Raw genomic sequence first — 16,678 nt, forward strand, 5'->3', positions numbered from 1 at the left:
GGTGAATGGAGACCACAGACAGCAGCAGGGAAGTCCCTGATTCATTTCAGGAGAAACAACCGCTTGGGAGCCTCCTAACTAGGGATTTAAGAAAAAAAGAATAAACCTCCTTATTAACCTAGTCTAGGCTTCCCATTTTACCAAGTATTTCTCAGTGCTATCAAAACAACAGATTCTTGAGCTGCAGAGATGATTAGCTGGAATGGAAAAGGTCCTACTAATCACCAAGCCTACCAACCTGTGTGGTCTCCAGCACCCACATGGTGGAAGAGAACCAACCTCCACAGCTATCCTCTGACCTCTACATACATGCCACGTGCAGCACAATAAATAATGTAATTTTAAAAAAAAAGTAAAACCAATGAGCTTCCATATTTTAATATTTTATTCAAAATTTGTTTTAAATTTCTGTAAAACATTCTTCAATTCATTATTTTAACATTATAAATTCAACTTGAAGTAGTTGAAAAAACAAACAAAATAGGTAATGGAACTGAGTATAACTGAGCAGGGAAACCAAAGTCCCACCATCACCAAGAAAAACAAATCTAACTTTCAAGCATGTATACATTTTATTTTCCTTTCAGTAATAATTTTTGGAAAAATTACACTTTCAAAGACAGCCCTAACAAATAGATACTCTTTCCAAAAATAAAACCCAGTATCTAAGTTCTGCAAACTCACAAAACTAGTTGAAAGCATGTGGTGATATTAGCTGGCAGGTCATATTCAAGCCAGTTTCACACCACAAAAGAGCTCTGACTCACTGGGTAGGCAAACTCCAAACCTCTGGCTGCTAGTGACTACCAACGCTCCCTCCTCTGTGTTGGCAATTGTCTTATTGCTGAATTATACATAATTCATTTTCTTTGGCAACATTATTGGCTAACACCAAGGGACAAATATAAAGGTTTGGGTTGTCAGCATTTTAGCCACTGTAGCTGTTCTGTGATTTCTAAGAGGTGCTAGACTAGAAAAGCCCACCACACCTAACACCATGACAAAGGGCCTACCTGCTCACAACTATGGACAGGTGTATAATTACTCAGCATTACCAGTGAAAAACAACATCAGCTCCAATTCCTCACATCTGTGATAAAGGGAAAAACTAAGTGGAGATGTTAACATCTGGGTATCTATCAATTTTTCTGGAAAGCTATTTTTATATAAATTCAAAATGGCCTGAATTTGGCCAAAATTTTACATGAATTTTTATTATAATACCACCAATGCTTGTACTTAAAAAATACTGATAGCTTACATTGTTAAATTCTTGTTTCATGTACTAAGCCTATTTTAAAGGCTTACCATGATACTGCCAAGAACTTAAAACAGGAAGCTTACTGCTGAAGTTTCATTATGCTTTTTTCTCCATATACAGAATCACCCACTTATGAGGCTTCCTTCCACTGAAAATATCACTCCAAGTTCAAAGTGAACTAAAGTAGGTGTGGCAGAAAGTGCAACTGGAAGCATGTTCACATAACAATAAAGCAAACACCGGGAATAAGCACATATGCAAACACGGTATGCAAATGCTCATGAATGTAATAAATGTTCCTGTGGACAAACTTATATACAGCTGTATACGACTTCAAACTAGTACAACTAGAAACATCTACAAAAACTACAATAAAGTCAAAAGCACACTCAGAACAGTCTCACCAATTGGTCTCCCAGGAGCTCCTTAGAAAGAATGCAGATGCTTAAGAAATGCTCTCTTCCTGATCAATCATCTCTGTTTTGACTGAAAACACATCTGCCAGCATGTGTTTGGGAATCTCTGAACCTCGGACTTTAAGAGCATAACAAGCATTCTCCACTTTGGCCAGGCTCTGTTTCAAAGTGTACAGCTTCTTAGAAACCTCATAGGGCCCAGTGTTGCCAATGAAAGAAAACCCATCATAAACCTGTCTTAAAAACTGGCTCACTTCAAAGGGGGTGTCAATGTCCCCATTTCCCACGCTGTTAATACACATTCGCATCAATTCTCCAGTTAAGTCGGCCACTCCCAGCAGGTAATCAACAGGTGTGATTTTCAGTCTCCAAGTAACAAGCTGCTTATCTTGTCCATCAGAGGAGGGCTGGTAACAGACAAAAAAAGAAAGCCACACACACAAAAAAATCACTGTGAGAAAGTGAATACATCAGACATCACAACCATAAAGCATGCAATTAATAGCAAGTCAGGCACACTGGTCTTCTCTGTGTGTTATCTATATTACAGGGGTATAAGGAATCCAGCCATGTACTGGGTAAGGAGTTAAGCAAGTGGCTTGGACATAACAGAATAATCAAATACCACCAATGTAAAACCAAGTCCAACTTCACTTCACAGCACAGAAGACATATACTAACAAGGCCAACTTGACGTCATTGCATGACAATCACTATCAAACAGCAATTATGATCCCCTCCTTCAGTCCTGCTTCCCTGTCTTCAACTGGCTTCTTCTTCCCTACTCTGCACTGCCCATCACAGTCTGCAACTGTACCCAGTTCCTGCCCCCATCTCCTACTACTTATGTCCAGCCAATCAAAATCTCCAATCAGTGTTGAAAGCTCCATGTCAGCCCTACACTAACCAGCTGAGTACAAGTGACTTTAGAAACAGTAATCACATCTACAGACTGCAGAGTCTGAACTACTGCAAATTACTCACCAACCCTTTTAGTTATTCTCCAGTAGTTTTCTTTATTAGTTTATGCATATGAGTGTTTTGCCTTCATGCATGTCTGTATACCAGGTTCATGCCTGGAGCCTTCAGAGGCCAGAAGGCATCAGATCCCGTGGAACTGGAGTTACAGATGGTTGTGAGCCTCCATGTGGGTGCTGGAAACTGAACCAAGTCCTCTGAAAACCCAGCCTGCTCAGTCTTTCAAGGCCCATCCTCAAACATAGCATGGTTCTTTTCTACATGCCTCTTCTGTACAGCCTCTTCATACACTATTCCAAGCCTCTGGTACTTTCTTCTGTGCCTTATTCAATCCCCAAACTCTTCAGTTTCAGCAAATAATCTAGCTTAACTTTGTAGACCCAGTCATCTGCCAGTCTCCTCACACTGTCTCTTATTTGTCTTACTACCAAAACATCTTACCCATGTTATAGCTACATCCATCTTCTCCAGCCTCAAATGACATTCTCTCTCTCTCTCCTCTCTCTCTCTCTCTCTCTCTCTCTCTCTCTCTCTCTCTCTCTCTCTCTCTCTCTCTCTCTCTCCTCTAATGTGAACTTAGTTTCCAAATGACTTTGACTCATCTCCCCCCCCTCTTCCAGGACTTTGCTTCATAAGATACTTGTCTCTTGGCAAGTTTTTCAACTCTCTGTAAACAGAATTGTTACCCATCTCAGAAGTCTTTTATGGATTAAGTAAAACAATGTCTACTAAATTCTTGGCATACTGTGCAACCCAAGAAAACACTCCATAAATGTTAGCTGCTATCATCACCATCATATACATCTCTCTGTGAGTTTTTTTTTCTAGAAATGATACCTAAATTGTAACCAATGTATGTGGAATGCAGCTAGATGAAGCTGTAAGTGCATTCTGGCTAGTGGGTCTACCAGGCATACAGGAAAGAATGGTGCTGTGTTTGAGGAACTAATTAGGTATTCATTTTAAGTAAAATTAAAGAGTAGTACAGATTGAGACTAGAGATGCAAATGGGAAGGACACCACACTGAGGAATTTGGACTTTACTTCCAGGTTGTGGAGTCTCTGAGAATTCAGGAAGTGACAGAGTAAACTTTCACTTTATTACTTTGATTGTTGTGCACATATCTTAATCCTGTTCAGACCCTTCAGAGAGACCTTGTGGCCCAATGGCCCATGACAGAACATGAGAAAAAAGGTGTACCACACAGCAGGGATAATGAAAGAACTGGTTAGTAACAGGAAAAACGCACCCACAGCCTGTTTCTAGCCATTCTAATGCTTTTGAAAGCACATCAGAAAAGTATCTGGGGATTCTGTAAACTAAAACTGCTATTGATTCATTTGTCTGTTTCTTTGTTTAGATGGAAGAGGAGTACATTTCACATGCCACTTATTACACCAAAGGGGTCATAGTTGTACATTGGTTTTAGAGAAACAGACATGTTGCATAATAAACAAATTTAGAGAAAAATTTATCAAAATAAATTCTGCTTCCTGAAAACTTTAGTGAGAGGGAAAAACTTGCTTAAAGTACAATTTTTCAAGATGGACACGCAGGTGTTTAGGATAATGGCATCACTAATGCACTTTAAAACTATTTAACCAGAACTACTTGAACAAAGCAAATATGGCAAAATGTTACCTCCTGGTCATTAATTTGGGAAGTGCTGTACGAACTAACAAATGGTTATCATTCCCTCTACTTTTCTGCATGTTTAAAATTCATCATAGTAATTGTTTTAATGATTTTGACAATATTCTCACAAGCCAAATTAAAAGGAAAATTTCTTTCTTTATAAAACTCTCAGAATGTTCAGCACCAAGAATCTAGTGCTAAAGGGAAAGTTATTTGTAAGCACAGAGGAGGCTCAACTTCAGTGAGAAGTATATCTGGGTCATAATCTCAAAAGCTCTGAAAGAGAGCACACATGTTCAGCCTGCCTTTTCCCCCATTGTCTCTCTTCTGCAGAAGCAGAAAGACGGCTGCTCTCATGAAGCAGGACAAACAGCTGGCCCCACTTGTCACTGCCATTTCATCCTTCATTTGATTCATCAGTGAATGAATCAAAGCCATGAATGCCTCTTGCTTCTCAGAGTCAGTCTCCCCTTTAACAAAGATAAGTATAAGCTCAAAGCTGAGAAAATACATGGATTTTTAGAGTAAGTTTTTTCTGTCATGCCAAGTCAGGCTTACTTTGCAACCTAACACTTTATATCATATTGGGAAAATCTTGACTTTTAACAGTTTCTTTGTCTACTTCTCCTGACTCTTAAGTGGTATTTTTTTAAATCAGTAAGAGGGGGAAAAGGAACAGCAAAATACTGTTTATCTTAATATATCTGAGAGGAGAGATCAAAGGCCCATCTGGTTGCCTGAAGGTTGTATGTTCAAGTCCAAAAGGGGAAAGAAGTAGTTTTTAACAGCTAGGCAATGTCTAGCTTTTAAACTACACATATGGTAGTTTGAGTAAGTGGTAAATGGCTCTCACCATGTGACAACTACTTTATAACAATGAACTACTGTTAAGTATAAACACTGCTTAGTTAAAAAAAAAAAAAAAAAAAAAAAAAAAAAAAAAACCTTTGTTAAATTAAACTCTTTCAAAAATCCCTTTGAGGTAGGTGCACACACCAGGGGTTCCTGTATATACCCCTCACAGAGAACTTCAAGAGCACAGCCTGGATTCTAGACACCCTGCCGCATTTGCTGAGCTTCTTACTCCCTGAAGCCATGTCACTCACTCATGTCACTCTTGCTGTCACCAATGGCGACACTTAAGACAGCGCTTCCCCAGTGAGACCTAGCAAACCAGGCTTCAGGAAGCCAGGAGTTTCCACCAATCACTACACTGTTGTACAAATGTATAAATTATATAGTAAATGTGAAATATGATTTTAAATTCTCACAGTCTTGCTTTCTTTCCCACTGTCTTCTGTTGTAAATGTCAACTGCTTGTTAATCTCTTCCATGCTGATTAACGAACGAGTTTTGATGAAGTGTTGAAAAGAGACAGCCTCCACATATTCCTGCAGTCCTGAAAAGACAACAAAGAAGGTTACTAGGCACAGCACTAACTTACAAGTGTGTAGAAAACTAGAAGATGCTCATCACCTAGCCTGATAATAAAAGTGTGCTAGATGTCCATGCACACTGTATCAGCTGAGGCGAGGCATACAAGCACTCCTGGGCCCTATACCAAGGCTCAACGGTGTCACTAACCCCTGTCTATAGCAGTTGGGAGGGTGATTTGAGCACATGTCCTGATCACTAATGTGTGCCTTGCACATAACAGGCATAAAATGATTAAATAAAGAAATTTAAGGTTTGTGCTATCTCACAGAGAGAGTTCAAGGACACCTGGCCCCAGATACTGAGAAGCACTCTGGGTCATATGTAGGTAAAAGGATGTTTAAACAAGTTATGTTTCAACTTGATGAAAAGGACATCCGTTATTTTCAGTGTATAATCCCCAAGGTGAAAATTTTCAGCCCACTGCCATACTCCAAACAATGCCTTCCCCTGTGCTTCTACCTTGGAAGAAATCCAAAAGGAATTATTTACAGAATCTGCTTCCAGTAAGAGAGAACACTAGATGTTGCTTTTATGTAATTTGTCCTTTTTTACTTCATTCCCCTATTAGAATATACTCAGGGAAACCCAGTTAAAAGCTTCTCATTACTTTTATTTATTCTCATTGTACTTAAGCCACATACATTCAATTTGACACCAAACCTAGCCTGGGGGTGAGCATGTGAGAGAGCTCAACCTGCTTTGCAAGATTTTAATGCTTTTCTTAGAAAATTGTTTACCACGGTTTACCCAGAGGAATAGGGTTATGCTCATTCAAAGACTTGTGAATAGCAGAGGTGAATAGCAACAACCCTCACAAGGGCCAAATGTACACCAACCAACAGACAAAATGTGGTCTATCTGTTCATGATTATACTATAGCAGGAAAGTACTGTTGTAGGCTACCCCACAGATGAACCTGAAACCATTATGCTACATGTCCACTATCCAGTCCTATTTGTGTGAGATGTGTGGAAGAGACAACTCCAAAGAGACAGTAAATTAGTGGTTGCCAGAGAGATTGGGTCAAAACAAGCTATATTGCTAGTAGCTGTTTGTTCCATAAGGCAGAGATTGAGTTGGTACAGCCTGTTCAAAACTGACTAAGAAGTATCATCCTTATCAACACAATGTTATAGAGTCCACACTAAATTGTCAACTTTCTGAAACAGTATTTCAGAAAAGCAAAGGAATGTTTAGAAATGAAACTGGACTAAAACACTCTCAATGTAGATAGACATCACACTAGTGCAACAGCAGACATTCATCTAGAAAACAAGTCTATTTGTGTTTTTGTAGCCCATAAAATCTTAAAGAGATTCTTCTAAGGTTTGTTGTAATTACCAACAAGTTTGTAGTATACAACACTGATTTACTAAATACTAAATTGTGATTAAATGATCCCCAAAGTACTTACTGAATCATCTCCTAATTAAACACAGTTTTACATTGTAGCTATTTTTCTCCCAGGTTGAGGCTGACTTCAGGGAGTTAGCACTCCCTGAAGTCCTGTATTGGATTTTAACTGATACTAAAGTCAGTAGGTTAAACTGGGTCTGAAAAGAAAGAGACCAAAGATGTCAAAGCAACCAATGATGACCTTCATTAAAACTCCTGTGAAGCCTCAGTTTCCTTACTTGTAAGTGGTAGAAATAATTTAGGGAACCAAAAAAGCAAAAGCTGTGTCTATAATGAAGAATGCCTCTATGTATCTCCAGCATGCCCAGTAGTGAGGCTCAAGCATTAGAATGGACACCTTGCACCTTGAGCCCAGTTCATAGCCAGACAGGCAGTGTAGACATTTATATGGGTTTTTGTTTGTTTGGTTGGTTTGGTTTTTTGTTTTGTTTTGTTTTCTTCCCCAAGACAAAGTTTCTCTGTGTAGCCTTGGCTGCCTTGGAACTCACTCTGTAGACCAGGCTGGCCTAGAACTCACAGAGATGTGCCTGCCTCTGCCTTTGCCTCTGCCTCTGAGTGCTGGGAGTAAAGGCATGTGTCACCATCCTCTGGTGACATTATCTGTTTTAAAAACCAAAAATCTCTAACCAACCACAAACACTCATCTAATCCGTCATTCACATTCTTGAATAGAATAATTACAGCATTAGAGAGCTAAAAACATTATCAGTGATCTAGACTAAACTAAGGCAATACAAAAATTAAAAAAAAAAAAAAAAAAAAAAAGTGTTCCTTTAAGATGCAGGGCATTCCCTGCCTGACCTGTTAAATTTCTCTAACAAGGAAGAAATCATAAAAAATTTTTAAGTTGTTTATTTCAAGCAACTAATTGCACATTTAATTGTCCAACCATTCCTTTGGACAGTTCAGTCTACTCACACCCCAGGTGTATTGTTGAACCATGAGGTTATTGTCTGCTCACATCGACCTCTCGGAGAAACATTTTGTCTGCCATCAGCACTGCACTTAATAAGCACAGAACTCCATTAGTTGAATGCCAGAGCTGTTTTATCTTCAAGTCAAAAGAATAGCCTTCATCCTAGAGCTTCTACCCAGTAGCTATGAACACAAAAAACAAAGGCAGAAGCAGACACCCACAGCTAAACACTGAGCCGAACTCCTGGAATCCAGTTGCAGTGAGGGAGAGGTGATTAGTAAAGGGGTCAAGACCAGGCTGGAGAAACCCACAGAAACAGCTGACCTGAACAAGGGGATGTTCATGGACTCCAATATGATAGCTGGGAAATCAGCATAGGACCAACCAAGACTCCCTGAATGTGGGTCTCAGTTAAAAGGCCTGAGCATTCTATGGGACCTCTGAATGGAACCAAGCCTGAGCAGTCTATGGGACCTTTGAGTGGAACCAGGATGTATCTGAAGTGCATGAACGCACTTCAGGATACTCCCTTAACCTAGAGACATGGGGAGGGCCTAGACCCAACTCCAAATGACTTGACAGATTTTGATGATCCCTCCTGGAAGGCCTCACCCTCCCTGAGGAGTGGATGGGGTATAGGATGGGGGTGGGGGGATTTTGATGATCCCTCCTGGAAGGCCTCACCCTCCCTGAGGAGTGGATGGGGTATAGGATGGGGGTGGGGGGACAGTGGGGTCATGGGAAAATGGGAGGGAGAGTGAACTGGGATTGATATGTAAAATAAAAATAATTTTTTTTTTTAAAAAATGGCCTTTTGGAGTAACACCAAAACTGTAATACATTTATTTTCCTAAATTTAATCTAAGCAACTTTTTAAGTCACAAAAGTTTCTTTTGACTGCTTCATTCTGAACTTAAGAATAAATATCACTGCTTCTTCAGCTCAAAAACTTCATTTTAAAGCCAGGAAGGTAATGGGTGCTAATTATGCAACACTTGGGAGGTAGAGGAAGAAGGATGAAGAGTTCAAAACCAACCTTAGCTATCTAGGGACTTTGAGGCCAGAATAAGCTATGAGACTGTCAAAACGTCATTTTTAAAGACTTTGTATGAAACCCGTGAGATGCCACCAATCCTGATGACCTGAGTTCAATCACTGAGACCCACATAGTGGAAGGAGAGAACCAATTCCCACAAGCTGTTCTGACCTCCACACATAGGTCATGGCATTTGTGCCATTAAGTTAGTAATACCACTTCATGGCATGTCAATGAAAACTGACATAATTCACATAGCACTCTTTATTAACTTTAGACTTACCTGTGGTGACAGCTCGATGGAACTGGTGCATATCTTCTCCAGACAGCTCTTGGGCTACCTGTAAGATTTTCTGTCTGACACCATCCAGTTTAATTTCTGATTCAGTCAGGATCTCCTCCATATCAGGAGCGCTATAAAGATATTAGTAACCTTGAAAATAACTGACTTGTGATCAAAACTATAAGAAAAACCTTACTCATTAAAAAAAAAAAAAATCAACCCCTGTAACTGGCTGCTTCCACCTAAAACAACTAAAAAAAAAAAAAAAAAGATCATGCAAAACAATGGTCTCTCAGACACTGTTCTCGGGCAACATGAACATTGGACAGGACAACAATCAGGGAAGTGAAGACACACCCAAGATCCATCTCAAGGCTTGGAAGACTTTCCAAGTGACGATATAGGAAGGAAAATCTAGGTAGAGCCAAAGCCAGCCTGAGTTGAAAAGTTGAAAGTTTAAGGAGGTCAAGAGCTAAATGTGCAGGGCAGAGAACAAGGAGAAAAGCTACAAAATGGATAGGACTTTAGGGCTCTACACTATACAAGGGACTTCCTCAAGTCTCTGAGTATAGGTCACTGCAGGCAAGTACTAAAACTGTGGCCTAATACCTAAGGCCACAATAGGCAGGCAGAACAATTCCCACAGCCTACATGCAGCCAAAAAAGCTGACATCAGCAGCACAACACTACAGACATATTACAGGAAGTTCTTCAGGCAAAAGGAAAATTATTCCAGATGGAAATCTGAATTCTTGTGCCAAGGAATAAATGACATTAAAAATGGTAACTGCAGGAATAAATATACAATCTGTTCCTTGTTTCCTAAATCACACTGTTTAAAGCGAAAACAATGTGTCCTGAGGAAACAATGCAGAAGTAACAGGAGCTACCACAATGGCACAGAAAGCTAGGCTAGTTGGGAAAGACTACTCTAATATATATAAGCTGCTCACTCTGATGTAAAATGACATGTGAGCAGCCCTTACTTTATAATGCACTGCAATAACTGACAAGGTACCTCAACACCAGACCTGAATTCACCAAGATTAACTGACATAAAGAACCATGCAAAGCAGCTATGAGTCTGGTATTCAAATTTCAACTAGCCCAGTACTATCTGAGAAAGATTATCGGAACTGTTGAGATACTGTCCATCATTAAGCAACATGCACCAACAGAGAGAGACAGAGACAAAGAGAGAAGAGAGTTGAAACACTGTCCATCATTAAGCACCATGCACAAACACAGAGAGGGGGGAGGAAGGAGAGAGAAAGGCATGAAGCTCCACAGCCAGGGAGATGATTCAGGAGATAAAGTACTTGCTATGGAAGCATGAGGACCTGAGTTCAGATCCTCTGCATCCTAATAAGGCCCAACCATGATGTTGAACATCTATAACCCAGTGCTATGGACAGAAGAGACACACAGATGGCTGGAGCTCACTGACCAGTCTGGCTAAAGCAGCAAGCTCGAGGTTCATTGAAAGACCCTATCTTAAAAGAAAAAAAGTTGGAGAACATAAGGAGATATCAGAAGCCAACATCTACCCTCCACATGCACTCCCAAACACATATACATAAAAACACACACACAATCCAAAATAAGGCAGATGCCAGTATGTGGCACACACAGTTCTATCACAAGGGAGGCAAAGGCAAAAGAATTCTGAGTTCAGCCTGGACTCCAGAGACTCTGACTCAAAAGACAACAAAAGAGCTGGAAAGAAGCCTGAGACGTCAAAGGCTAGCTTCACAACCAAAAGGACAAAAGACCAATCATAATAATAATAAAAATTTTAAAAGGCAAGAAAATAGAGAACCAATTAATATCATAAAATATAAATGATCTATTTAATGAACATCTCCACTAGTTGACATAAATTGCCAAAATAGATTTTTAAAATGCAAGAAAAACAAGAAATTCAATTTAAAAGTAGATATAGTTTTGTTTTGATTTTTAAAGGAAGCTGGTGTAGTGATTTGTCTCTAATCACAGCACTTAGGAAGTGAATGAAAGATCATGAGAGTCTGTCTCCAAAAAACAAACAAAAATAAATATCAATGAGAACAATAAGTTAAGATAGCAGCAGTGAACTGGGTGGTGGTGGTGCACACCTTTAATCTTAGCACTCAGGTGGCAGAGGCAGGAGGATCTCTGTGAGTTTGAGCCCAGCCTGGGCTATCAAGTGAGTTCCAGGACAACCAGGGCTACACAGTGAAACCCTGTCTTGACAAACCAAAAGAATAATAAGAAGAACAAGCAGAAGAAGGAGGAGGAGATAGCAGCAGTGAGGTACTTGCCTAGTATGTGCAAGGGCCTGGGCTCAATCCCCATGCCATCAAAAATCAAAAAATTTTAAGTTAGTGGAATGGAAAGCTTCAAAATATTTTGAATTGTGAAAACCCAATGAATTACATCTGTTCTTCCCTAAACAGATATATCCACCCCTACAGAGGCACCCAAAATGCATCCTGGAGAGCTGGAGCTGGACACAGCAGCTAAAGCAGACAGACCCTTCTGCCACACGCAGGATGGAGAAGCAAAGGAAGCCCATCCAATGAAAAGGAAGCAGAGGGGAAAGAGCAGAAGGTGACAGCCACTCTACTGTGCTCCTAAGACATCCCTGAATCTTCAGATCCATCTAGCCCATCGCCAGCTCTGCTCAGGCAGGCATCACCTTGTTCCTTTTACTTCTAGCCCAGACACCAGAAAACCTCCCTAGAAAAGCAAAAGTCAGCCTGGAGAAAATAAAAAAAAAAAAAAAAAAAAAAAAAAGCACAAAGCAGACAAGGGCACAGGGTTCAAAGAGAAACTGTCAAAGAACTAAGCAGACAGTATGCTGTAAAAATACAAAGTCAGATGCACTAGATTTTACAATAAGAAGATAACAAGAACCGGAAATAGACAAGACTGCAATGAGTTGAAAACTGAGTAAGAAATTAACCACATTTTCACATCTAATATTAAATTCTTACATCAACTGAGAGTTCAACATAACAGGCTCCAGAAGATAATCCAAAATTTAATATATTTCCTCAGACTATTCTTACATGGGCAATATGTATAAATATATGTAAACAAATGATCCAAAGGAGTATGAAATCCTTAGGTGGGCTAAAAGTAAGAATTTCCCTCCAATTTTTAAAGTGTTTTGAGGGGCTGGAGAGAGAGCTCAGCAGTTAAAAATACATACTACTTTTACAGAAGACTAGAGTTCTCTTCCTAGTACCCATGTGGAGTGGCTCACAACTCCAGGGATATGTGTGCAACAGGTATGAGCGGGGTGAATATTTCACTACAATACCCTCATGGAAATAACCACAGACATAGACAAATTCATTTGAAAGCAAAACTAAAATATTTAAAAAATGATTTTATGTTTATGGGTGTTTTGCCAATATGTACAGCTGTGTACCATCTGTGTGCCCAGTGCCCATGGAGACCAGAAGAGGGCATCAGATGCCCTACCTAGAACTAGAGCTGAAGATGGCTGTGAGCCACTGTGTATGTGCTGGGAATTGAGCAGTCAGTGCTCTTAACCACTGAGACAAATATTAATGTTTAAAATGCAGATGCTTGTATTATATGAAACTGTTTAAAACCCAAAATACATTCTAACATGTTATTATCTGTTAAGATATAAAATTTATAAATGCAATGTATCAGAAAACAATTTTAATTTCTTAGTTACATTTATTTACGTGCATATGTGTGTGTGCATACACTCATGTTCCATGATGTGTGTGTGAAGGTCAGAAGCCAACTGAGGTAATCATACTTAGTGACAAGCACCTTCATTCACTAAGCCATCTCACCAGCCCTTCCAATGACAAATTTCAAAGATGTTCACCTACCTTGTAATCCTATGGAGAAGAAAAATTGTCCTTTTACTTTCAACAGTTATATCCCGACTTAGTTTCACAAGTCTCTCATATTTGTCATGCCTCGCATCCAACTCCTGTTGAAATGCTAGAACACATTATAATAACCATAAGCATGCATATTCTTTACTCAAAGCTAGTCAAAATACAGAAAGAACACATGCCACAACATGGATGTAGCTAAGGTTGTAGTCATCTGCCTCCATGGAAGACTCAACAAGCAAAACACAGCAGTAATGACAGTAATTCTCAAAACAAAGAAACTGAGCACTGTCCTCTATCTTATGAAGCACAGAAACAGAATCCAGAATCCCAGGAGGCTTTCGGAGAAATCTGTAAACTATCTTAAAGTGACACTAGTATAGAAAATTAACACAAAAAAACCACCTTACTATCATCTTCAAAATATCACTACCAGTGTCGAGCCTCCTGATATTAACAACAGCACTACAGGGCTAGAAATATAGTTCAGTTGGTAGGGTTCTTGCCCAGCATGCACTAGCTCTGGGTTCAATCCTTAGCACTGAATAAAAACAATCCCCAGAAGATGTACTCAAAGGGTCACTGAATCTCTTTGTGCTCTTCCCAATGTGACAACATTGAGTAATAAATAATCCTTTTCTGCTTTCCTCTATATAAAAAGGGCATGGTGGCATAAGTCTGCACAATCCCCAACACTCAGGAGGTGGGGATTGGAGGATCAGGAGTTCAGGGTCATCCTCAAGAGATCAGTCTGGGCTAATTAGACCCTTTTGTCAATAATGATGAGTCTGGATTTTGTCTGATATTATAAGAGCCATCAACCTGGTATTATAAATGCAAAGTTAGATGAAACATTGTTCCTAGCCTCAAAGGTATAAATAACAAGTAATTAAGAAAATATAATAATGATATAATAAATACATAGGGTTTAAAAAAATATCTCAGCTAGGTGGTGGTGGTGGTGGTGCATGCCTTTACTCCAAGCACTCGGGAGGCAGAGGCAGGCAAATCTCTGAGTTCGAGACCAGGCTGGTCTACAAGAGCTGGTTCCAGGACAGCTTCCAAAGCTACTGAGAAACCCTGTCTCGAAAAACCAAAAAATAAATAAACAAATAAATACCTCAAGAGGGGATGGATGGAAACTGAATGAATGTGGTGTTCATCACCATGGAACTACTTGAGCTGAGTCTTAAAGAGAACATAGTCCATTGGAATGGTAATGAAAGCACTAAGTTAGAAGCAAATCCAAGCTCAGAGAACTATGAGCCCATAAGAGAAAGAAACAGGAAAACAGCAAATATGCTGGAAACACGCAGCTTGTTTTCATTCCGTATTCAGTCATGTCAATATGTCCTCCGTTCAATTATACCTAGTTTCCTACACTTATGAAGATCACTGTAAGTGTTTCATGCTTTTAAAATTGTTCACAAATTGCCAGGCATTGGTGTCACATGCCTTTAATCTCAGCACTTGGGAGGCAGAGGCAGGTGGATCTCTGTGAGTTTGAGTTTGAGGCCTGCCTGGTTCCAGGACAGGTTCCAAAATAATACAGAGAAACCCTGCCTCTGAAACCAAAAAAAAAAAAAACTATCCACAAATTAGTTGACACCCTTCACTTTAAAAAGTGCAATCTACTTCCTTCCTCCTAAATATGAAAGTTTTAAATTTGCCTTGCTTTTAATAAATTCAATGTGATAAATACAAAAGTTTAATAAATTCAATGTGATAAATACAATCTGTATCCCCAAGTCCTTGACTATTATGTCCTATGTAAACAGGCAAGCAGTTTCACATTAAATGCTACTTTATATGGAAATATGCCACATTCTTAGCAACTGTACTGTCCGTGATATCATCTTCTTATGTACCATTTACTACCATATATATCCATATTTAGTGCGTTAGGTGGGTTAACTAGACTGACACACAAAATTTAATTTGAGATAGCACTTTGCACAAAATAGGAACTATTAGTAAATCTTGTAGCACATGTACACAGGTATTCATAATCCCTTTCTTAGTCTATTAACTTGGTCAAGTAGATCCTGATATCTGAATCTACAGATTTTCAGGGCAGACCTGGAAACAGCACAAACCATTAAGAAAACCTAAGCTTTACATCCGCATGACATATACATAGACATATACTTTGAGACAAGGTCTCACTTCGTAGCCTTGGCTAGTCTGGATGTCCTAAATTGTTTAGTGCTGCTTTTTGGTACACATTATGGCCTCACGATCGTTATGGCTCTAATTTTCCTTATGGAAACTTACATTTGAAGGCCAACATCACCGGCGAAGATGAACTGACATCCTTCCCTTCTCTCCTCTGGTTATGTGGGAAGTTGTCATGCTTCCTCTTCCTGAATCCTCCTGGTCCTTGTGTAGAAAAGACGATGAGCTGGATAGTGCCCTTCCATCCTCCGGCTTGCACAGCCCACGTTATCCCCTTCCTCCCGGGGCACCTCTCCCGCTACACGGGGGTTCCCTAAACACCACCCTGACATGCACTAGCCCAGAGGTGGGATAAAAGCACTGCTCCGAGACTCAAGGAATAGGGCTGCCCCCGACATCGGTCTGCAGGGTTAGACCCGGGGCAGGCCTGCAGCGCGATGACAGCAGAGCACGACGCACAAGGCCCAGCCCCTCCCCTCCACGCCCTGTTCCCGCACCTTCTTTGCCGCTCATGACCGCGGGTTCTTAGCTCGCACACCTAGGGACCGCAGCCACCGGGCCAGCTCAGCAAACGAACAGACCGTCGCCGGACTCCGAGGAACGCCAAAAGAGCCAGTGGGTTAGCAGCGCGGAGGGCTCTCGTCGTTGTAGGCCGCCGCCGGAAGCGGAGCCTTCACGCAGTCTCCGCCACGGAGCTGCCTTAGCCGCAGAGTCCCCCTCGGCCACGCACACTTCCGGCCCGTGCCTCCGGAGTCGCGGCGGGAGCGCTCCTTCAATCGCTTACATTTCCGGCCCCACTACCGCGCGCTCCCTCAGCCCTGCAGACTTCCGGTCTGTGTCCCGGCTTCTGCCATACACACTCACGTACTCAGCGTGCACCCTCCGCCGTGCGTGTTTCCAGGGTGCCCGTCCTTGATCGCAAACAGTTGAGTGATCACCCGTGCTGTGAAGGCTGGGCATGAGTAGAGGCTGGAGCTTGGCAGCCACGAGAGCCTCGGGGTTCAGATGAGGCTAAGGTGGTCCTCACCTCAGACCTCTAACTAACCTCCTGCATACACACATGTGCTCAGAATGTGGCGGGTACATGGATGTCTGGAGGTGTTAGTCTTTGCCTCAGTTTCTCCCTCTGTCAAATGAGGGTGGTGATCATAATGAGGTTCGAAGTGAAGTATCTTTGAAATAGATGGAAAGTTTGGTCACATTAAGTCACGAGGCCGTTTTTTGGGGTTTTTGTTTTGTTTTTTGAGCAGATGCTACTGCA

At 40.7% G+C, this 16,678-nt stretch overlaps 1 protein-coding gene across 1 annotated transcript; it reads right to left on the reverse strand.

Annotated features, from left to right (window-relative positions):
* Positions 1-367: 367 nt before the first annotated feature.
* Tsnax (translin associated factor X) lies at positions 368-16,014 on the reverse strand. The gene is made up of 6 exons (XM_051201311.1): positions 15,915-16,014; positions 15,517-15,621; positions 13,234-13,348; positions 9,380-9,510; positions 5,563-5,690; positions 368-2,084 (listed from the first exon to the last, which is right to left on the reverse strand). The coding sequence occupies exons 1-6, from the start codon at positions 15,928-15,930 to the stop codon at positions 1,707-1,709; spliced, it is 873 nt and encodes a 290-aa protein (XP_051057268.1). The 5' UTR covers positions 15,931-16,014; the 3' UTR covers positions 368-1,706.
* Between the last annotated feature and the right edge of the window lie 664 nt (positions 16,015-16,678).

Source organism: Phodopus roborovskii, unplaced genomic scaffold, assembly GCF_943737965.1.
Source record: "Phodopus roborovskii unplaced genomic scaffold, PHOROB, whole genome shotgun sequence".
In the NCBI taxonomy this organism is placed as follows: Eukaryota; Metazoa; Chordata; class Mammalia; order Rodentia; family Cricetidae; genus Phodopus; species Phodopus roborovskii.